This window comes from Polypterus senegalus, chromosome 15 (assembly GCF_016835505.1).
Source record: "Polypterus senegalus isolate Bchr_013 chromosome 15, ASM1683550v1, whole genome shotgun sequence".
NCBI lineage: Eukaryota > Metazoa > Chordata > Cladistia > Polypteriformes > Polypteridae > Polypterus > Polypterus senegalus.
In genome coordinates, this window is record NC_053168.1 from 96,898,751 (window position 1) to 96,923,474 (window position 24,724).

General features: G+C 40.7%; 2 protein-coding genes across 4 annotated transcripts in view; one reads left to right on the forward strand and one right to left on the reverse strand.

Annotated features, from left to right (window-relative positions):
* LOC120516165 (mitochondrial folate transporter/carrier-like) overlaps positions 1-9,544 on the forward strand; it is an 81,218-nt gene extending 71,674 nt beyond the window's left edge. Inside the window, exons 5-7 of the mRNA XM_039737642.1 lie at positions 2,089-2,202; positions 8,054-8,199; positions 9,043-9,544. Coding sequence (XP_039593576.1) covers positions 2,089-2,202; positions 8,054-8,199; positions 9,043-9,157 — 375 coding nt within the window. The 3' untranslated portion in view covers positions 9,158-9,544. The remainder of the gene's footprint in view (positions 1-2,088; positions 2,203-8,053; positions 8,200-9,042) is intronic.
* A 525-nt stretch (positions 9,545-10,069) lies between these two features.
* Positions 10,070-24,724, reverse strand: part of LOC120516166 (collagen triple helix repeat-containing protein 1-like) — a 44,559-nt gene continuing 29,904 nt past the window's right edge. For all 3 annotated transcript variants that reach the window (XM_039737643.1, XM_039737644.1, XM_039737645.1), the window contains 2 exons: positions 11,528-11,744; positions 10,070-10,551 (listed from right to left, as the gene is read on the reverse strand). In XM_039737643.1, the coding sequence (XP_039593577.1) occupies positions 10,409-10,551; positions 11,528-11,744 (360 nt within the window). In that variant the 3' untranslated portion in view covers positions 10,070-10,408. The remainder of the gene's footprint in view (positions 10,552-11,527; positions 11,745-24,724) is intronic.

Here is a 24,724-nt window from a genome sequence, read left to right on the forward strand (position 1 = left end):
AGCGCCTCCAGTGACGCGTAAGCTTTCCTCTCCAGCTTTAGCAACTCTGCCCAGAGGGCACACAGCACCTGCAACAACTGCTGCTCCATGGGCTGAAGGCAGGCCTCCAGCTCTGACAGAGCAGCCGGCAAGGACAGGAAGTTAGCTGACAGTGAGCTTACCTGTCCGTCAGCAACACACGCCAGCGACTTCCTGTGGGCCCTTTCCTTTGGCCCAATCAGGTCTCCCCCTGGCACATGATGGGCATTCCTTTGTCCCGCTTCTCTCCAGTCATCGGCAGGCACACAAGACACACCGTCCAATCGCGTGCCTGTCACGGGGAGGGACTTCCGGTCCGCGGCTATTGTCTCCCCTCCTGCTGCGGCGGCATGGTTGATGACAGCCTCACTGCTGCCAGTGCCTCTCTAGCTGCAGCGGTTCCTTCTCTGCAGCTGCCACCGCGCTGTCGAAGCTCAGCAGACCTGCATGCGTCTGCCACTGACGCGGATCAGGGCAGTCCCTGCCTCCAAAATAGAAAACATAGGGGGCCGGCTGCCGGTAGACAGGGAACTCACCTCCTGGGTCCTGTCTAACTGAGGAGATATCCTCGGCGTGGCCTCCCTTGACGCAATGCTGACCCGGGTGCCTCCAGCAACAGCGCGCCTGTAGGAGCCCGCTGCACTCCTGCCACGCACATCGTCAAACAGCAACAGGAGAAAACTGCTCTCCTGCGGACCAGTTGCAGTCCGTGGGGTAACTGTCTTCCGCGGGGTTGTGTGCACGCTGCTACCACGGCATGTGGGTGGGTTCCTCTGCTGAGCTGGGCCATCCACAACGATTTTCTTCCTTACAGGTCCCCGCCTTGAACCAGGCGGAGCATCCTGCCGACTACGCCAGTGTGGACTAAGCCTCGGACACAGACAGGCAGACATATTGTAAAACACCACTACACGTTTATTTACATAAAGATATTTACACAGTCCAAGTAGTGCCACACAACCCACTTTACCCCAAGACTTCCCCAAAGACCAGGCCTCTCACACACTCTGCCTTTCTCCTTCTTTAGGCCGCCTCCACTCTCTCTTCTCCTGCTTCGTCCTCTCCTCACCCGACTCCAGCCTTGAATGAATGGAGGTGGCCCCTTTTATACAAGCCTGGATGGGCTCCAGGTGCTTCCCGACACTCCTCCGCGGACACTCCCCTGTGTGGCAGAAGTGCCGGCTGTGCACCTGGAAGCACTGGGTGTGGCAGAAGTGCTGAGGTCCAGGGCTCCGAAGGCAGTGGGGCGCCCCCTGGCGTCAACCATGGGCCCCTACAGGGTTGAGCTTCCAAGCTCTCCCTACCCATGGTCCCCAAAGCAACCAGGGTGGTTGCCCACACATGGTCTGGGGAAGGTGCAAGCCCTCCTCCGGTCCTCCTGGGCGTCCTGGTCGGGTCGCCTGCCCAGCCGTCTCTGACAAATATATATACACAAATCAGGTTTGACCTCCAACACCACAGGTGTCACTATGATTGGCTGTTTGCTCTCCCCCTCAGTTTATATTACCAACATGTTCTGGAACCGAATTTCTATCATGTAATGTCCAGTGCCACCTGATACTTACCTCTTTTGTATTGATTAATCTTAAAGGTCATGACTTATAAAAAGTCATAAATAAAAGAAAGTTTAAGTTATTCCACATTGGGCATCATTATACCTTTTCAGTATAGATTTTTCAGTATACTGCACCAGAGTGCATTAATGTAGACTTTTATTTGTAAAGAAACTGAACTAAGCATCAGTCAGCCTTTTACAGTAGCTCATGATTTTCAGATTTTATGTTGCATCTCAACTTCACAAGGCATGTTTATTCTGCATTTTGCCATTTAGGGCTGTCTAGTTATTTTGATGGGATCAAGTAGCTTCCCTTTTAGGGCCGGTTGAACTGGGTACTTTTCTCAATGACTCTGGCCCATTGTGACCCTGCATTACAATAATCAGGTTTTAAAAACTGAAGTATAGATAAATGTGCAGGCCATAAACATTTAAAGTTGCTTCTCAGCATTCTGTTTATAGCTGCTTCATCATTTTGGTGTTTATCATCCCTGAGTACTTGTTTTCTTTTTTAGGGATTTTTGCCAGGTTTGTTGGGTACTTCACACGGTGCACTTCAGTTTATGGCATATGAGGAGCTAAAAAAGAAATATAACAAGCACAGAAGCCTTCCTTTAGAGGCTAAACTGGTATGGCTGAAGCAAAACCTTTTTTGTTTTATTATTATATGTATATGTGTATATATGTATATGTTGAATATATATGTACAGTATATGTATATACACTGATCAGCCACAACATTAAAACCACTGACGGGCGAAGTTAATAACAGTATTGATTATTTCATTACAGTGTCACCTATCAAGGGATGGGATACATTAGGCAGCAAGTGTATGGATCTAAGTGACTCTGGAAAGGGCCAAATTGTGATATCTAGAAAACTGGGTCGGAGCATCTCCAAAATGGCAGGTCATATGGGGTGTTCCTGGTATGCAGTTGTTAGTACCTACCAAAAGTGTTCCAAGGAAAGACAACCGGTGGACCAGCAACAGAGTAATGGGCACCCAAGACTCATTGATTCATGTTAGGTGCAAAGGATAGGCCATCTGGTCTGATCCCACAGAACAGCTACTGTAGCACAAATTGATGAAAAACTTAATGCTGGCAATGACACAAAGGTGTCTGCACACACACTGCATTGCAGCTTGCTGCATATGGGGCTGCATAGCTGCAGACCAGTCTGAGTGTCCATGCTGACCTCTGACCACTGCTAAAAGTGCCTACAATGGGCATGTGAACATCAGAAACAGATCATGGAACAGTGGAAGAAGGTGGCATGGGCTGATGAATCATGTTTTCTTTTACCTCATGTGGACGGCTGAGTACATGTGTGTCATTTACCGGGGGAAGAGATAACAGCAGGATACACTATGGGAAGAAAGCAAGCTGGTGGAGGCAGTGTGATGCTCTGGTCAATGTTCTCCTGGGAAATCTTGGTTCCTGGTGTTCATGTGAATGTTACTTAGATATGTACCTCCTACCTAAAGATTGTTGCAGACCACATGTGCCTCTTCATGGCAGTGGCATTCCTTGATGGCAGTGGCCACTTTCAGAATGATAATGTGTCTTTCCACACTGTAAGAATTGCTCATGAATGCTTTGAGGAACATTATAAGGAGTTCAAGGTGTACACTTAGCCTCCAGATTCCCCAGATCTCAGTCTGATTGAGCATCTGTGGGATGTATTGCAGCTGACAAGACATAAATGATCTGCTGAAAACGTCTTGGTGCCAGATGACAAAGAACACCTTCAGTGGTCTTATGAAATCCATGCCTAAATGGGTCAAAACTGTTTTGATGGCATGAGGAGGACCTACAATATATGGATTTAATGTTATGGTGGATCAGTGTGTGTGTATATACGTCTGTGCATACATGTATAGTTAACGCCACAATTGTTGGCACCCCTAAAGAAGAGGATAAAAACAAACTTAGAAAATAAATAACACATATAATTATTTAAATATAACTCAAAATGTTTGGACAAATTGATTACCATTTATCTAACAAAAATCAATCCTGAAAGACATTGTTTTATTCTGAGAAAAGTGTGTTCTCTCAAAAAGATATGGGGCACAAATATTAGCACTCCTAAAAAATGTTTTAAATAAAGCCTACGTAATGCAACATAGAACGTTTTTTTGTGTGTTCAGCATAACGTGTTAAAGATATGCGGAGGCTATGTCTTAAAGCAGGAAATTGAGGTAGGGCTTTGTGTGGTTTGTGGTTTGTTTGTTTAGTTGTTGTGTTATATAAAGAAGAACAGCAGAGTGTACTTTATCAGTTGGCTTACTTGTTTAACAATTACTTGCTCATCCTATTAAGAGGCATGCCTGTGATGCACATTCACACTTTTCAAGATTTGCTAGTAGGACTGTTTATTTCTTCTGGGGAAACGGTTTTACCAGGGAATTGTTATCCACCATCATACACAAATAATCATAATTTACATCTGGGCTGATGATTAGCTTTTGCTATATTAAACTTATTTAGAACTCTGTAAATATAGTTTTAGTGGGTTTTTTTGTTTGTTTGGGGGGTATTGTAAATGTTTTGTGTTGCTGAGACAATATAACACTGATTTAAGTATTTTTGTTGTAGTTGATTCATTTGAGTGGATGGTTGTCTGCAAGTATTACAGTATGGAGGACTGTTTTTCTAGATCCCTCTACAAATGTTCTCCAGACTTGTTAAACAATGAGAGTATTTTTGCCAGGGTAGACTTCATTAATTATTCATTTTGGGAGTGCTAATATTTTTAAAATTTATGTTTTCAATAAAACTTTGCTACTAAAATCTGTGTGTGTGTGTTTTTTTCCTTGCTTTTATTCCCCTCTGCTCCACAGTTTAAAATTAAAAATCAAACAATTCAAATGTGATTAAATTGCACATTGCAGACTTTGATTTAAGGGTATTTGCATGCATTTCAGTCACAGTATGTGAAATTGCATCACTTTTAATATGTGGTCCCTCCATTTAAGAGCACCATAATGTTTGGGACATAGCAATGGTAGGAATATTAAAGCAGTCATATTTAGGACTTTGTTGCATATCCCTTGCATGCAATGACTGTTTGAAATCTGCGAGACATCACCAGGTGCTGAGGATCTTCTCTAGTGATGCGCTGCTTCTCTTCAGCATATAGAAGGTATGCTTGATTGGATTCAAATCAGGTGACTTGCTTGGCCATTCAAAAAGTTTCCATTTTTTAGCTTTGGAAAAACTCCTGTGCTGCCTTAACATTGTTTGGGATCATTATCTTGTTGTCACATGAAGTGCCATCTAATGAGTTTTGAGGAATTTACTGGAACTTAAGTAGATACAAAGTGTCTGTACACCTCAGAATTCATTGTGTAATTGCCATCAGTAGTTATATCATCAATGAATATAAGTGTATGGAGTAAGATTGCTGTCAAAAATAACTTGTAATAATTTAAGTCAAATTTACATTTCACGTGTCAATTACACTTGTACTTCTGAAACTTAAACTTGCTTCTGAAAATTTTGCTTGCGCTTTTGAAAATTATGGCTGCTTCTGAAAATCACAAGTATAATTCTCAAGCGTACACAAACTGTTAAAAATACATCATTGGACACACGTATTCTCTATCAAACAAGAAGCAATCGATTTTTGTTACTATGCATGTGCCAAAAAGGTAGAAAGAGAGATTTATTTTTTGTGTTTTTTTTTTGGCCCAACATGGTTACATGGGTCGTACTGACCGGCAAAGCTGGCACACTGTAAACTGATGAATGAGATTTATATGATATTTAATTGGCACAGACAAAAGAAAGGCGTTTTATGCTTCCTGGGATAGGCTCCAGCTTCCCTGTGACTCTGCCTCTGCTTCTGCATAGAATAAAGTGGGTTTAGAAATTGTATTGTTGCATGGATAAATACACAAATAAATAAAATGAAAATAAAAAAGTATTGTGAAATGTTACACTAAATAAATAAGAACATGAAATGCAAGTATAAATAATTAAATGGGTCACGAAATATACCTTTTGTTTCTTGCTCCTTTATGTCAGTCAGTCATTTTTAAACCCACTTAGTCCTGAACAGGGTCACAGGGGTCTGCCGGAGCCTTTCCCAGCCAGCATTGGGCGCCAGTCCATCGCAAGATGAACACACACACACACAACACTTAGTATCGCCAAAGCACGTAACCTGTGTGTCTTTGGACTATGGGAGGAAACCCCAACAAACACAGTTTTTGATTTATTTTGCTTATTTATTTTTGTCCTAAATATTCTTCCAGTATAATTGCATTGGTGATGATCCGCTGTGACAACCCCTAAAGGGAGCAACCGAAAGAAGAAGTTAAGGGCCTAACCTTCTCACACTCGGTTATTAATCTAATTTAGTGCTTCCACAGCAAAATCTTGAGCTTTAAACAAAAAACAAAATGCACTTAAGAGCAGTGCTGTCACAAGGGGGCTGTTTCAGGAGTTTATACTGTGCAAAGCCCCCAAGTTTTACATCTGTTTTGTAGTTTTGTATATATCCATATCCTCCGGGGAGGAGGGATCATAATTTCGTGCTTAAGTCCCCACCCCAACCACAAATCTATGACCAAGAGTTCCGAAAACCAAAGGTTGGGAGCATTCCACAATATCTCGCTTTCCTATACACATACTGTATAACAAACATCGGGACACTAGGAAAAGACGTTATGTAAAGTTTAAAACACACTGCTGTTCATTTCATGTTCTCACTTTTTATTGTTAATTACATGTTGTCATTGTTTAATTTTATTGTGTCTGTTTTGTTTTTTGCCCTTTGAAGCCACTGTAAGGGGGTGAAGTATGAAGTACGATCGTTGTCACAAATAACTCCATCTTTCTACCTTTGTGACACATGCTTAGTAGCAAAAATTGATTGTTTGTTCCTCAATAGCAAATGCCTTGTGTGTCCAATGACGTGTTTTTGACAGTTTGTTCACATTTGAGAATCATACTGGTATTTTCAGAAGCACAAGCGTAATTGACAGGTGTGAAATGTAAATGTTTAATTTGATAGATGAGGTGGTACGCTTTAGATCTTGGGAAGTTCCTCTTCGTCTCCACACTTTGCATTGTGATCACTCTAATACAGGTTAAGGTTTGTCTCGTCCATCCACAAATTCTGGGCCCTTTTAAGTTCTTTTTTGCAAACTGTAATGTGGCCATGTTGTTTTTGTGGCTAACTAGTCATTTGTATCTGTATCTGCAGTGTGGCCTCTGTATTTCTATTTGTGAAGTCTTTTGTAGATAGTCTCTGACACATAACACATCTGCTTCCTGAAGGCTGTTCCTGATTTGTTGGACAGGCATTTGGGGTTTTTTCTTTACTATACTTAGGATTCTTCTGTCATCAGCAGTGGAGGTCTTCTTAATGATATTCCAGACAGTTTGATTTAGGTAATCCTAAAGTTTTACTGATGTCACTAATGGTTTTATTCATTTTTTTTCAGCCTCATAATGGCTTCTTTGACTTTCATTGGCTTGGCTCTTGACCTCATGTTGAACAATAGCAACTACAGACTCCTAAAGTAGTCTGAAGGTAGAAGCAAGCCCAGATTTTCTTATACCTACATTAAGGAAACACACCTGAGTAATCATAAAGACCTGTGATGCCAATTGTTCCAAACATTATGGTGCCTTGAAATAAGGGGGCCATGTTGTCATTTCTGCATGGTATGACCAAAATTTATCCGTCTGCCATTTGCAATTTAATTGCATCTGAATTGTTTGATTTGTAATTTTAAATTGTGGAGCACAGGGGTAAATCAAGGAAGAATGAGTCTTTGACCTAAAAATTATGAAGGGCACTGTATGTGTGTGTTTTTATATATATTTAATAATTATAAACCTAAAATATATATATATATATATATATATATATATATATATATATAGATATATATATATATATATAGTTTTTTATTCCTACCTGTAAATTTAGCTAGATTTGTCAATGACCATTTTAAACATTAAAACAGGTTCTAGCGTTCTCCTGGAATCTCTATCAAGATCTAGTGGGTTCAGTGTGACCCTTCACAGTTATAGGAAAACCTGTCAAAGCACACTGTGCCAGTCCCTGGTGTTTTTGCAAGGCCCAAGTAGCAGAAGGCCCCAAACAACAGACACTCACCTAAGTGAGAAACATTGGGGTCCAAAGCACAGGTAGAACTACCACTGCCAGTGACATTAGTGTCCTGTGTACCCTCTTGCTGCTCAGGCTAGTTACCTGTGACCTTCCATTCCTTTCCTTCACACAATTACTATCTTCCCTTATAGCAGTTTTTCCCCTTCCTTCTAGTTAGAAGATACCCCTTGAGTACTAACCAGACCCCTTAAGCAGGTCTCCATGTGAAAACATGTATGTAAATGGTGGATGTTTAGGTATGTATGTATGTAAATGTTATGAGACTGTTCTGGTTATATATAGATTGCTTCTGATATTTTTTTTGCATATACTTCTTTTCTTAACAACAGAATTCCTTTGAATACATAACAATGGCAGGATTTTCCAAAATATTTGCAGTGTCTGCAACGTATCCCTATCAAGTGGTCCGTGCTCGCTTACAGGATCAGCATAACAATTATATGGGAATGGTTGATGTCATCAGAAAAACATGGGGGTATGTAAAGTGGTTGCATTGCGATAGGATTGGAATTTTGAAAAATGAATTATTTTTATGAGGCTGTATAGCAGCATTGTGGCCAGTGCTGCTATTTCACAGGTATATAGACTTAAGCTCGGATGCTGACCTTGGCACTGCTACTGTGAATCTGAAGAATCCTCTGTGTCCTTAACATCCTCTCACATGTTACATGAGTTACAATTGGCCCAGTATAAATGAGTGTATTGATCCAGGGTTGATCCCCAGCTTACCCTCAGGGCTGCTTAGGCAGGCAGGCACTCTCACCCTGCCACCATAAACTAGTTAAGCAAGTCACAAAATGAATGAATGAATGGGTATTTTTGTTCTGATGTAAATCCCTTTGTGTTGCATATAAATTATACAGCATAGTATTTCATGACTCTAGCACAATATAATGGACATGTCATCTTTAAATATGAGCATTAAGTTAAAAAGATCATTTACATGTTTCAAAATGATGTTATAGTGTCTATGTTTATTAAGTGACATGAACACTGCATATATATTTTAGAAACGGAGGGTGGCATATGTACTGTGTCACTCTGAGTAAGTCGCTTAATGGGCCAAGGCACCAAAAGTAGTGATATCTATACAGCTTGACTAATGTCCTTTACATGGAAAGGGTGCCAAACAGACAGGCATTTCTCATCAGGTTTGAACAAAGTCAGTTTTCATCCTATCAGCCACTGTGTATTTAGGAGTGACTTTTTGTGTGTGTGATGTAACCTCATTTATTATTTTTTGTCTTATATAGATATTCTAAAATATTACTTTAATTACTGTAATTCTTGAACTGCTTTACATTTTTATATCTTGCAGGAATGAAGGAATTTATGGTTTTTACAAAGGAATGATACCTAATATCATTAAAGTGACTCCTGCCTGTTGCATTACATTTGCAGTCTATGAAACTGTGTCTCATGTTTTAATGTAACTACCTAGAAAATTCTGTGGATCTCAGTGAAGAATAAAGGGCCCATTTTACTCGTAGTGAAGAAAGTGGCAACTTTTGAAACGTTTTCATAGTTTTGCAAGGACTTGGTTAGTGGAACCTTAATATTATAAGTGTTTGTGGTAATTCAACAGACTGTCTTTTTTATGTCAACACAAAAATGCATAGTCATTTAAGACAGACAATAAAGTTGTTTAAAAAAAAATTAAGTACAAATGTAAGATGTAATCCTTTATATTTGCTAAACACTGAATTTTGAATGGCTGTTCTACTTTGCTTTATTTATCAATTTGATTTTTGTACCCTTAAGAAAAGCCATTACCTGATATCTTTTTATGTTTAAAGTTTTAATAAAATAATTTGACAGTTTGTTAAATTTGCATCATTGTTTACAGAATAATTATTAAAAAGGTTTGCTTGTGTAAATTCTTTATGCATTATGCACTGTAATTAATGCAAGATTTGTTTTGCCTTCAAACGCAGTTTTTTCTACTCAATGGCCTTTTTAGTATTTATATTAAGTTAAATACAACAATGTGATACTTTGCTTTCATTGCACTAGTTTCACACTATAGTTTCTATATATAGTCACTATATAGTTAATTATCACAGTAAAATAAAAAGTATTTCAAACTATGGCCTCTTCATAAGTGAAAGAGAACTTCAAACACACAGGGTTGTGTTGAGTGGGAGCAGTTTCTCACATTCTGCACAGTGCAGCTAGCAGGTTGGGCATCATCTTCAACCTGAACTGGTCAGTTAGTAAGAAAATTTGGTACATCCTTTAATAACTTCTGTTGAAGCTGAAGAACAGCTTGAGGAATTTGTTACGAAAAGAAAAAAAGTTGTTTTTAATGGAGGAAACACTTAAAACAAGTAAATGAATAGGCAAAATACTGAAAAATCTTTTTAGTAGTTTTGTTTTTGGGAGACACATGCCAGTACTACAATGCCATGACAAAGAAATAGATTAATTCATGATTCAGTTTTTAATTTCTGTATAAACAGGTAATTTTATTTACTTCAATATGTTAATGAAAAGATCTTGTTGCAAAACATAACACTCCAAATGTCTATACAGTTTGTATGCTAAAAATTATGTTTTGTAAGCATTAAATGTATAAAAAGATTGCTGCATTCATCCGATTTATTTTTAAACTATCTTTATAATCTATATAGAACATTATGAAAAAGCTGTATTTTTAATAAAACCTTGATATTTACAGCAGTATTTCATTTAGGAAGTTCTTCAATGATGATCCTTGACACAGAATTCCATCCAGTAGATGCATCTCCTCGTGGGTAGTCTGCACAGGTACCCACCCATACACCTACATCTACCAGTCCTGCATGAATCCCTTCACAAAGCCCCTCCACTGCAATCAAACAAACAGAACAGTTACCACACTTGGTTCTGTCACCCACAGATTTGGTCATAGGGGCAGAATAGTTTTTTCTTGACATCTGCATAAGATGTTTTAAAGAGATTCCTAAATAATATTTTTTCTTGTGAAATTATTAAATCAATAATTTACAAAGAGTAAGAATTCTAGGCTAGTTTAGTCTGGGGTGGCCTTTATACCATATTCAATTTGGAAGTAATTATTCTATTTTAAATCACAAAGAAATAACCAATGGTTTATTGAGAACTACAACCATCTATTTTAAATGCATAACTTCTGAAATTCATCCTCATAAAAATGTTATAGACAGGAGGAAAACTTTTTTTATTTTTGACTACAAGGCAAAAGTTCACGTATAATGTTTTATACGTAGTACAATGCAGTTCTTACTTTCATTTCTCCTATAGACCACTGACAATAATATGTAAGGCCAGATAATAAAGGAGCAGCATTCAATAATGAAACATGCTACGTGACTGGTAATAAATAAACAAATTAACAAGATGTTACCAGTACCACAGCACTGAATGCACTGGCACAGATAAACCACTTTGTCAATATTTCGTTTTATTCTATAATACCATTTCAGAAAACTTACCATTGAAAACAGAATGAAAGTATTCTCTGCTGGTGCCTGTGAAGGAGCATTTTCTTGCCCTAAATCAATTTTTGTGCTTGCCATTCACTTGGATAGTAATGTTCCATTTGCAGCATTTGTTTAGTTTATACAGAGTAGTTCTTGACTTTTTAACTCGTGTAATCCCATAACAGTTGGTCTCTCTTTGCAGTATATAGTAATATTTAGCAGTTTTATGTGCATATTAATTATCTGTTACAACAGAATTAAAACTAGGAAACCAGCTTTCCCTTTTAGTTTTCTTCAGTCAACTTCAAAACATAGAATTACCAAGAAGCAGATAACTCAGCCTTTACTGTATATAGCTCTTACCTGATGAAGTTCGGTGAATATTTATTGTTGAATTTAATTCTGGGCTTCCTTGATCCAGGTAGATAATGGCTTCAATTGGTAGGGGACCGGTGCACTCTGCACCATTAAAGGTGAAGTACCAACGTTGACAGCAAGCATTTTTACACTTGAGACGCAAAGAACCACTGAAAACTACCCTGAGAGCGCTGTCTGTCCTCATCTTTGTGAAGGTACATTCCTAGAAGAAGCAATTTTGTCCATTCAGTTCAATTTATTCTCTTATAGTGCTCTTCACTGAGTAACTAGAGAGGGCTTACACATTTTTACAAATATGATATACAGTAAAGCACAAAACCTTACAAAATATACATAAATAATTATTACAGTGAACAAAAGGATAAAACAGTAATCAGTCACAAAAGTTAAATATAAATACTTTTCATACTACTATAAATACCTTTTAATTTAAGAACTCTGACAAGGCAAACTGTCATCAAGGAGAGGATCACAAAAACTCCAGTAAATAATATTCCTGCAGAAAATAATCCTCTATACAGTCCAAGGTCATTTACAAAAGACGGAATAAACAGTTTTGCTGCCCATACCAGCTGGTAGACCTTCCCCATGTGGAAGAAAAAGTAAAGTACAATAATAACTAAGAAAAGGGTGGTGTTCATTTTACACTTTGTAAGATGTAATTGAAACTCTCTAATAGAATTTTAAATCAGTTCTTTTAATCTTAAATTTGTAACAGTAAAAGGATGGCTTGTGAGTCCATATAACCTGTTTGTCAGTTCTTTAAACAACGGGTATTGTGTTACACCAGGGAAGCAGCTTGTTCCTGTTCTTTTTTTCATAGTAGTATACAAAGGCTATATATATATATATATATACTGTAGATAGATAGATAGATAGATATAGATATATAGTGGCAGACGGTCGGGCCCTTAGCTGACCGGGACCTTCTGATTATGGAAGGCCCAGGGCAGAGAGTACTTCCAGGACAGTTTTTCCTCTTGACCGACAGAGGGCAGCACACTTGGTTTCCTGCCGGGCCATGGGACCGTGGCCACTAACGGGGGCGAATGGACGTTTGCGGGTGTGGCAGAAGTGCTGCCGAATGAAGCTTGTTGGGCACCTGGAGTCCTTAAAGTGTGCTCTATAAAAAGGGGCCAGTCACCAGCATCCAATAGCCTGTATTGGGAGGAAGTGGACTCCTCCTCGAACCGCCACCTTATCGTGGTGGAGGGGTTTGCATGTCCCAATGATCCTAGGAGCTCTGTTGTCCGGGGCTTTATGCCCCTGGTAGGGTCACCCAAGGCAAACTGGTCCTAGGTGAGGGATGAGACAAAGAGCGGTTCAACCAAACCTCCTATGAAGAACAAAAACCTCGGACGACGTTTTCCCTCACCCAGACGCAGATCACCGGGGCCCCCCATTGGAGCCAGGCCTGGAGGTGAGTCTTGATGGTGAGCACCTGGTGGCCAGGCCTGCACCCATGGGGCTCATCCAGGCACAGCCCGAAGAGACAACATGGGTCCCCCTTCCCAAGGGCTCACCACCTGTAGGAAGTTGGGTCAAGTGTGAGTTGGGTGGTGGCCAAAGGTGGGGACCTTGGCGGTCCAATGCTCGGCTACAGAAGCTGACTCTTGGGATGTGGAATGTCACCTCTCTGAAAGGGAAGGAGCCTGAGCTAGTGCACAAAGTCTCCTTGAGAGGGGCTGGACTCTCTACCACTCTGGAGTTGCCCCCAGTGATAGGTGCCGAGCGGGTGTGGGCATACTTATTTCCCCCTCTCTTGGAGGCTGTTCATTGGGGTTTACCCCGGTAGACGAGAGGGTAGCCTCCCTCCGCCTTCGGGTGGGACGGACGGGTCCTAACTGTTGTTTGTGCATGGCTGAATGGCAGTTTGGAATACCCACCCTATTTAGAGTCCCTGGAGGGGTGCTAGAGGGCATACCTTCTGGGGACTCCCTCGTACTGCTAGGAGACTTCAATGCTCACGTGGACAATGACAGTGAGACGTGGAAGGGCGTGATTGGGAGGAATGGCCCCCCCGATCTGAACCCGAGTGGTGTTTTGTTATTGGACTTCTGTGCTCGTCCCGGATTGTCCATAATGAACACCATGTTCAACCATTGGGGTGTTCATATGTGCACTTGGCACCAGGACACCCTAGGCCTCAGTTCGATGATCCACTTTGTGGTCATGTTGTCGGACTTGCCGCAACATGTCTTGGACACTCGGGTGAAGAGAGGAGCGGAGCTGTTAAATGATCACCACCTGGTGGTGAGTAGGCTTCGATGGTGGGGGAGGATGCCAGTCACGCCTGGTAGGCCCAAACATATTGTGAGGGTCTGCTGGGAACGTCTGGCAGAGTCCCCTGTCAGAAGTAGCTTCAACTCCCACCTTCGGGCAGAACTTCAACTACGTCTCAAGGGACGTGTAGGACATTGAGTCCGAATGGGCCATGTTCCGTGTCTCTATTGTGGCGCTGCCTGACCGGAGCTGTGTCCGTAAGGTGGTCGGTACCTATCGTGGCAGCAATCCCCAAACCCGTTGGTGGACACCGGCGGTGATGGTTGCCGTCAAGCTGAAGAAGGAGTCTTACCGGACCCTTTTGTCCTCTGGAGGCAGCTGATAGGTACCGGCAGACCAACCGGAATGAGGCTTCGGTGGTTGCTGAGGCAAAAACTTGGGCGTGGGAGGAGTTTGGGGAGGCCATGGAGAACGACTTTCGGACGGCTTCGAGGAGATTCTGGTCCACCGTCCGGTGTCTCAGGAGGGGGAAGCAGTGCAGTGTCAAAACTGTATATGGAGGGGAAGGTGCACTGCTGACCTCAACTCGGGACGTTGTGGGTCGGTGGGGGGAATACTTCGAAGACCTCCTCAATCCCACTAACATGCCTTCCAATGAAGAAGCAGAGCCTGGGGACTCGGAGGTGGGCTCCCCCATCTTTGGGACTGAGGTCACCGAGGTGGTTAAAAAACTCCTTGGTGGCAAGGCCCCGGGGGTGGATGAGATACACCTAGAGTTCCTCAAGGCACTGGTGTTGTAGGACTGTCTTGGCTGACACGTTTCTGCAACATCGCATGGACATCAGGGCCAGTGCCTCTGGATTGGCCGACTGGGGTGGTGGTCCCCCTCTTTAAGAAAGGGGACCAGAGGGTTTGTTCCAATTACAGAGGGATCGCACTCCTCAGCCTCCCTGGAAAAGTCTATTTAGGGGTTCTGGAGAGGAGGGTCCGTCGGATAGTCTTCGCAGGGTCCTGGAGGGTGCATGGGAGTTTGCCCAGCCAGTCTACATGCGTTTTGTGGACTTGGAAAAGGCGTTCAACCATGTCCCTTGGGGAATCCTGTGCTGCTCTGGGAGTATGGGGTACCGGACCCCCTGATAAGGGCTGTTCGGTCCCTGTACAACCAGTGTCAGAGCTTGGTCCGCATTGCCAGAAGTAAGTCGAACCCATTTCCAGTGAGAGTTGGACTCCGCCAGGGCTGCCCTTTGTCACCGATTCTGTTCATAACTTTTATGGACAGAATTTCTAGGCACAGCCAGGGTGTTGAGGGGGTCCGGTTTGGTGGACTCAGGATTGGGTCACTGCTTTTTGCAGATGATGTCTTGTTTGTTTCATCAGGCCGTGATCTTCAGCTCTCTCTGAATCGATTAGCAGCTGAGTGTAAAGCGGTTGAGATGGGAATCAGCACCTCCAAATCCGAGACCATGGTCCTCAGCCGGAAAAAGGTAGAGTGCCCTCTCAAGATTGGGAGCAAGATACTGCCCCAAGTGGAGGAGTTCAAGTATCTCAGGGCCTTGTTCACGAGTGAGGGAAGAATGGAGTGTGAGATCGACAGGCGGATTGGTGCAGCGTCCGCAGTGACGTGGGCTCTGCATCGGTCTGTCATAGTGAAAAAAGAGCGGAGCCATAAGGTAAAGCTCTCAATTTACCAGTCGATCTATGTTCCTACCCTCACCTATGGTCATGAGCTGTGGGTAGTGAACTCATCCCTATATAATGTATATATTAGGGCTAGGTAAGTTAATGCATTATTATAGTGTTAACACATTAATTAATTAACGGTGACAATTATTTTATCGCGCGTTAACGTAATTTTTATTATTATTATTGTGAAAGCCTCAGTGATCTTCTTGTGGTATCGCTTTTTGACGTGCTTTTGCTAGAAAGAAAGTTAGCTTTGTTGATTTGGCCTCGATTCCCTGCATGTGCGTGAGTAGCAAAGAGCACACAGCTTCTAAAATGGCAAGAGGAGAGATACCAAACTGAATGCTCAAAGCAAAATAATCTGTGGATGACTGTTTTCGTATTTTCGCTAAATTGGAGGCAAGTGATCAGGATATGTAAATAGAAAACGAAAGTGAGGTACCGGCATCAGTTGATCGGTTCCCAGCTTATCGTGGTGCTGAACACGTTTGTGTAGCCGATACACCTATGGCATTGTTTGCCTGGGAGGACAGACACGATGATGGGAGGTCAAACCATATTGCATCTCACTGCAACTGCCACCCGCACGTACCTGTCTCACAAAGACAGCCAGGCAGCCAGCCCATCGTGCAAACGGGTGTATGCTGATTTATGTATGAAACCATTGCTTTGTGTGCTTTTCAGAAAACTGAGTTTTTGGAAAAAATGTTATCCCTCAACGAATTGCTACTGTACATGGACTGTTTATGCTGCTCCCTGATAAAAGAAAATGTTTCTGCTGGTATCTGTTCAGATAAAAAAGAAAACAGATTTAGAAATGTTAACTTGCTGTTGCTCGGAAGGTGCCCGTTATAATGTTGTGATTGTGGCTCTGGACTTGTTTTTCTATAACAAACTAAATAAAACTTTAATACCCTGGCAGTAGCAAACAGCTTTGGTTTTATATTTGATTTGATTACATTAAATGTAATATTTTAAGTGCTACTATGTAAAGGGAATACTCCTGTTAACAAGCACTTTATTTGTTTAAAGTGTTTGCAAACCAAATACACTCAATACACTACTTTTGAGTTCATTATTGAATTTTGTACATAACAATGTGATTGTTGTGATTGTATACAATCAATTGTGATTAAAAACTTCAAGTTGCCCAGCACTAATGTATATACAGCCAAAAGAATGGAAGGATGGGGGAAGGCAGCTACTTTACGACAGTGCCTCCCCCAGGACACTAGATGGGGGTTTCCCTGCAGCATAGTGGTGTCCCAAGTTCCCGCATGGAACCATGGGATCTGGAGTTTGGCTTCACAGCCCTGCAGCCAAGAGATGCTGCAGGAAGACCAGGAAATTTTTACTTTCCGTAGAGCCCAGACGTACTCCCAAGTCACGGGGATGGAGAAAACTCAAAAGCCCTCCATCTGACCCGGAAGTGCTGGCAAGTCATGTGTGAGGAAGAACAGAAGCACTTCTGGGTCAAGGACTATATAAAGGACTGTTGGGAACCCAGCAAGCAAGCCGGAGTTGGGAGGTAGATGACAGAACCTGCTGAAAGGTGTGGAGGAGAGAACTGTGAATAATTATTACTATTATTACTTGCCTGTGTATGGTGGCTAGGGTGCTTAGAGGCACTATTACAGAATGAGGAAGAATTAAAGCACCTTTTTATTCTTTTACCTGGTGTCCTGGATGTTTGTCTACCGGGTTAGAGGAGCGACAGTGCCCTCTAGTGTCACAATATACACACATTATATATATATCTATATCTATATATATCTCATATATATATCTATATATATCTATATATATATCAATATATATCAATATATATCAATATATATATATATCTATATCTATATATATATATATATATATATATATATATATATATATATATATATATATATATATATATATATATATACATATACATATATACATATATATATATACATATACAATTACATATACATATATACATATACACATATACATATACATATACACATATATATATATATATATATATATATATATATATATATATATAATAGCAAGCAAAGGAGAAGTAGTGTGTTAAAGAAGCAATGAAAAAGAAAAGGAAACATTTTGAAAATAACATAACATGATTGTCAATGTAATTGTTTTGTCACTGTTCTGAGTGATGAGTGTTGCTGTCATATATATATATATATATATACACACACACACACACACATATAAACATATATATATATACATATCCATACATATATACATATACATATATATATACATATATACATATACATACATACACATATATACACACAAATACATATATATACATACACATATATATATACATACATATCTACATATATACATACACACACACACACACACACACACAACTATCGTATATGTTCAAGTTCTATTAAAATTTTAAATAGAAGGAATTTTTATTTAGTCGACAGAATATTATTCCGGAATAAATCAACTCAAACCTTAAATAACTTATATTTTGCTCTCCATAAAAATATATCCTGTCAAAATTATACAAATTCAAATATGAACATGGTGCATAACAAAACCTGGAAAAATAAATACAATTTGTTCTTTTCAGCAATAACAAATCAAATCATTCAGTTGTCTTTGCTTATATGTCATTTTATCAGAGCTGGAAGCCTGGCATCTTTTTTTGGTAAGAAGTTCGTTTATGTTTGGTGTGAGGTTCTGTGTTGTGGAGATTCTCTGGATGGACTGCAGGCACTCATCAGTGAGGCGACTCCTGTGTGCTGTTTTGTTAGTCTTCATGACTGAGAAGAGCTTCTCACACAGATATGTGCTACCAAACATGCACAAGGTTCGAGCCGCATGTAGATGGAGCTGGAGCATTTCTGCGGGAATGGAGTGAATAAACTGTGTGGGCCATGCAGTATCGTACTTTGCCTTCAGTGTGCCATTACACTGCAGCTCAATCACCTCCATCTGCATCTGCACAGGTGCAGTTTCCACATCGACGGCAAATGGGTTGCGAAACAACTCAAAATTATTTTTTTGTTCTTCAAAGTCACCAAAGCGGCGTGCAAACTCAGTGCGCAGTGCGATCAGTTTATCAGCAAAGTGCGTATTTGGGAATACCGTTGTGCCGACTTGGTTCAACATTACTTGGCAACAGGGAAAGTGGGGCAAGTTGCACTGGTGCATTTGTGTCTCCCATAAAAGCAGCTTCACTTGAAATCACTTTGTGATTCTGCACGGGTAAAAACGTCTGCTGAAGTGTCAGATTCTTCTTTAACTCTTCTGCTTTCTGTATCTTGTGCATTGCATTCAGGTCTTTCAGGTTATCTTGATGTTTTGTCTCATAGTGCCGTCTTAGATTAAATTCTGTAATTACGGCCACATTAGCTCCACAAATGAGACACACAGGTTTACCGGCAATGTCAGTAAACATATACTAAGCCTCCCATCGGTTTTTAAAGGCTCTATGTTGAGAATCACCTTTTCTCTTTGGCATCGTATGGGCTAGCTTCGCAATAACTTGCAGCATCATAAGCTAGACTTGATTAACGCGGTAAGTGTTCGGCAAGGCAGCTGAAGCGCTGCATTATGGGATCTGTAGTTTATTGTGTTACCAGCGCTTCATATCCCCGGGCCATTAATAATACTAATATATAAAATGATCTTGCAGGCCGGATATAATTACACGCCGGGCGGATGTGGCCCGAGGGCCTTGAGTTTGACACATATGGACTAAATAGAACTTGAAAAGATATATTTTTTCGAATGTGATCGCGCAATTCAGATCGAGTTGACGCGTACTACATCGAGCCTGCGTGCTATTGTGATTTTGCCTGCGTGCCTCAATAAGTCACCCTCCCCTCGCTCTTACTTTTTTACCGTTCATCTAATGAATACACTGAGTATGGCTTTACCAAAACAATTATTGATGGCGAATCGATTATTCATAAAGCTTCAATTGGTGATCTGTTTTTCTGTGTTAACCTCATATTTTTTCATACTTCTTCTCAAACCAAGGGTGTGCGAGTGTAAAATGAATCGGGAAGCGCTGATCAATGTAATACGGTGTACCATGAAAACATGCATTGACAGAATTTACCCTTTCCTTGTATTGCAAAGTGTGATTAAATGTGTGATTTTTTAACGTGTTATGGAGCATATGCATCGAAGCTTCTCAGCTGTGCTTGTGCTAAGAAAAGGAAACATTTTAAAAATAACGTAACACGATTGTCAATGTAACCTTTTGTAAGTAGCGCCTGGAAGATTCAGTGTGGAGAAACTGTAGAGACAGCGTGTGTATTAACTTGTGGATTTTTCTGTGAGTATTTGGTGGCAGCGTCACAAAGTCGCTTCCGTAACACTGCGTGTGGTAGCTGCGGAGCTCAGCTCAGAGCGAAATGAGGTGAATGGGAGGGGAGATGATGACGTGACTCCCCCACCTGCCTTAACTGTCAATCCCCCACAAACACAGTCTCTCGAAATTTGCATAAGCACAGCCCTTCACGTGCAATTTTAACTTAGTTACAAAGTGATCAAAACTCTCATTTATATCCTGCGTCCTCTCATTAAACTTGTATCCTGCATTACCCGTGGGCACCTTGCTTTGTTTCCGAAGTAGCAGCACTCATGAATATGGTTGTATATGTCACTCGCTGGCTTCTTATTGTTTCGCTGCCTTCTCAATTATATAATGCATGTTTTCTTCAGCGCTTTTTTGAGCTCTTCCTGGTTTTCTACGCACTGCGTTGACAGTCAGTTCACTTGCTTACGTGGGAGGCGTGATGATGTCACACGAAACTCCGCCACCACGGCTTTCGAGCTCAACTCCATTACAGTAAATGGAGAAAAATAGCTTCCAGTTATGACTATTACGCATAGAATTTCGAAATGAAAGCTGTCCAACTTTTGTAAGGAAGCTGTAAGGAATGAGTCTGCCAAATTTCAGCCTTCTACCTACACGGGAACTTGGAGAATTAGTAGTGAGTGAGTGAGTGAGTCAGTCAGTCAGTCAGTGAGGGCTTTGCCTTTTATTAGTATAGTGTGGTTCTTGTGCCTCCTCCAGACCGCGAGGGGGCGTCCGTCCTGGTTATGTTGGGGGCCTTGGGTAAAGGGCTTGGAAGCCCAGCCCTGTAGGGACCCATGGCCACTGCCCCAAGGCCTGCATATCCCTGGAGCCCAGCACTTCCGCCACACCAGGAAGAGCTGGGGGGAAGACGACAGGTGACACCTGGACGGCTTCCGGGTGCGCAGCCGGCACTTCCGCCACACTGGGGTGTGTTTAGGACTGATTGCCGGGAAGCAGCTGGAGCCCATCCGGGTTCCCATATAAGGGGCCGTCTCCCTCCAGTCAGCAGTGGATGTCGGGTGGAAGAGGACGGGAGGCGGCCAGGAGAAAGGCATTGGACTTGTGTGGCCTGGACATTTGGGGGAACAGTGCGAGAGGCACTGGGGGTGCACGTGAGCACAAACTGTAAATATTGTAAAATAAACGGTGTGTGGTGAAACTATGTTGTCCGTCTGCCTGCGTCCGGGTCCCAGTTCACAATATAAATAAATATATATATATATATATATATATATATATATATATATATATATATATACACTGCTCAAAAGAATTAAAGGAACACTTTTTAATCAGAGTATAGCATAAAGTCAATGAAACTTATGGGATATTAATCTGGTCAGTTAGCAGAGGGGTTGTTAATCAGTTTCAGCTGCTGTGGTGTTAATGAAATTAACAACAGATGCACTAGAGGGGCAACAATGAGATGACCCCCAAAACAGGAATGGTTTAACAGGTGGAGGCCACTGACATTTTTCCCTCCTCATCTTTTCTGACTGTTTCTTCACTAGTTTTGCATTTGGCTACAGTCAGTGTCACTACTGGTAGCACAAGGCGATACCTGGACCCTACAGAGGTTGCACAGGTAGTCCAACTTCTCCAGGATGGCACATCAATACGTGTCATTGCCAGAAGGTTTGCTGTGTCTCCCTGCACAGTCTCAAGGGCATGGAGGAAATTCTAGGAGACAAGCAATTACTCTAGGAGAGCTGGAGAGGGCCATAGAAGGTCCATAACCCATCAGCAGGACCAGTATCTGCTCCTTTGGGCAAAGGGGAACAGGATGAGCACTGCCAGAGCCCTACAAAATGACTTCCAGCGGGCCACTGGTGTGAATGTCTCTGACCAAACAACCAGAAAGACTTCATGAGGGTGACCCAAGGGCCCCATGTCCTCTAATGGGCCCTGAGCTCACTGCCCAGCAGCATGCAGCTCGATTGGCATTCGCCATAGAATACCAGAATTGGCAGATGCACCACGGGTGCCCTGTGCTTTTTACAGATGAGAGCAGGTTCACCCTGAGCACGTGACAGAAGTGAAAGGGTCTGGAGAAGCCATGGAGAACATTATGCTGCCTGTAACATCATTCAGCATGAGCAGTTTGGTGGTGGGTTAATGATTGTCTGGGGAGGCATATCCATGGAGGGTCACACAGACCGCTACAGGCTTGACAAAGGCACCTTGGCTGCCATTAGGTATCAGGATGAAATCCTTGGATCCATTGTCAGACCCTATGCTGGTACAGTGGCTACTGGTGCACAACAATTCCTGGCCTCATGTGGTGAGAGTATGCAGGCAGTTCCTGGAGGATGAAGGAATTGATACCATTGACTGGCCACCACACTTTCCTGACCTAAATCCAATAGAACACCTCTGGGACATTATGTTTTGGTCCATCCAATGCCACCAGGTTGCACCTCAGACTGTCCAGGAGCTCAGTGATGCCCTGGTCCAGATCTGGGAGGAGATCCCCCACAACACCATCTGTCATCTCATTAGAAGCATGCACCGATGTTGTCAGGCATGTATACAAGAACACAGGGGCCATGCAAAGTGCTGCGTACAATTTTGAGTTGCTGCAGTTAAATTTTGGCAAAATGGACTAGCCTGCCACATAATTTTTTCACTCTGATTTTTGGGGCGTCTTTGAATTCAGGGCTCTGTAGGTTGATCATTTTCATTTCCATCAAACGATGTGGCATCCTTTCGTTCCTAACACATTACCCAGTCTATATCAGTATAGATATCCAGGAGGATTTCTTTTTCCCATTGAGATCTGATGTGTTTTCAAAGTGTTCCTTTAATTTTTTGAGCAGTTTATATATATATATATATATATATATATATATATATATATATATATATATATATATATATATATACATACATACATACATACATACACACACACACATACATATATATATATATATATATATATATATATATGGCAGTACTCCACCCAGATTTGCACCCCAAATATGTTTAAGAACAAAAAATAATTGTAGTACTTTTATTTGATGGGTGCATTAGCTGGCCATAATTATAATATTATGAAAATATTTAGTTGTTTTGCATATGTTCACTGTATATGATGTCTTTACTAAAGGATTAAGCATGTTACACTCCTCACTATGTAGTACAGGTTGGGTGGTGACAGCTGCTGCATGGCTATTTAGCGCCCCTTAGACTGGAACTATGTGTGCACACAGGTATCAATATTATATACAGGTACATTACAAGCCAGTTATTCCAAAGCTCAAACAGGGCAGTGTCATTACAGAGCACTAGTGCAAATCAATCCCTGCCAGTATATAATGCTGATACCTGTGTGCTCACTCACTCATTGCCTCGTAGACGAGGAAGGAGTGAACTATAACCTAAAAACAACCATATAATTAAAAAAAGAATAAGATTAACCTGCTTACTTTAGATAAATTTCAGTTGTACAAAAAAAAATGAAAAATATAATGAAAAGTGAAAATTACAATGATTAAATAAAAAAGAATAATAAGGAAATGAAAAAAAGAAGAATTTTTAATTTTACAATACCTTCAGATGTTCTTACATAGCAATATATGCAGAAATTACAGTATAAAACTACACAAGAACAAAAAAAATTGAGAATGGAAAAAATAAATATATTGATAATAGTGTGTAAGCAAGCTCAATGTTCTAAACTGTCCTTCATTTATAAACTGGCATTTCTTAAAAGCCATGAAAAGCAGTAGATAGGTCTTTATATTTCTCACCACTGCTTATATTTATTATTTTTTTATATTACTGGATATTATAGTTTTTGTATTAATGGTATTGCTATGTGTCCACATTGTATTGTATTAATTAATCTTTTTCAAATTTAAAATTTACAATACAATTTTCATTTTTTTCTTCTTGTATTTTTCTTTATGGTATAAAGCCTTCCACTGTCAGCAGTGATTGTCATATTTCACTTCCTCAGTTTTCATTTATGTACCTATTACTCCTTCTCCAATATTAATTATGTTGGCCATTTAGGGTCTTCTTAATATTGCTAATATTATTTTGCTTGTATAATATATGATGCTTTTTGTTTAAAACAGTATTATTTTTTTTATATTTCTTGCTGTGCTTTTGTGTGTTTATTAGTTTTTCATCACACTTTATGTATGTGCTTTTGTTATTAGTTTATTGTGACCTTTTTTGGATTGTTAGGCCACAAGGGCAAAAAAAAACAAATGACTAGAGACAAAATCTTCATCAAAGGACAGTTTTAAAAGACAATTTTGAAAGAAATGGAGTGGATTAAGCAAAATCACTGGGTTTGCTGGTGTACAGTCTGCTGACATTAGTCTTTCTTAGTAGCTGAAGGATTTTTGTTACACTTGTGTGAAGTACCTTTTTGGAGCTTTTTTTTTTTTAAACTGTTTTTTAACTTCAAGTGAGCAACAAACAACAACTAACAAATAAATGCAAACAAAAGTCTAACTTGAAAGATAAATATATAACAGGAAAGAATGCTAGATAAATGTGGTGTTATAAAGTTGGCTTACATCTTAATCCAAGACCACTCAACAAGAACAAGATATGGTAAAACTATTTATACAAACATTTTTTACAACAAGAGGCAGGTTTTTAGACAGGTTATGTGAGGTAGTGGCTTTCAACTATAAAGAAATGAAGAGCAAAGCAGTGTTAGAGGACACAGTTGCAAAGTGTAGTAAGCAGGAGAAGGAAAAAAGTAGAGATAGGGTGAAGACCGAAACATGCTTGGCAATTACATTGGCTGTAAAAATTTAAGAGTAATAGAAGAACAAAGATCAAGGTAAATAAGTTGCAGATACAAGTGGGACTGTAGCTGAAAAACAACTACTATAGTTGCTTCTCATTTTGTCACCAAAAACTTGTTAATATGAGGCCACTATAATGTCAGTCACACCTGATGTTTGGAT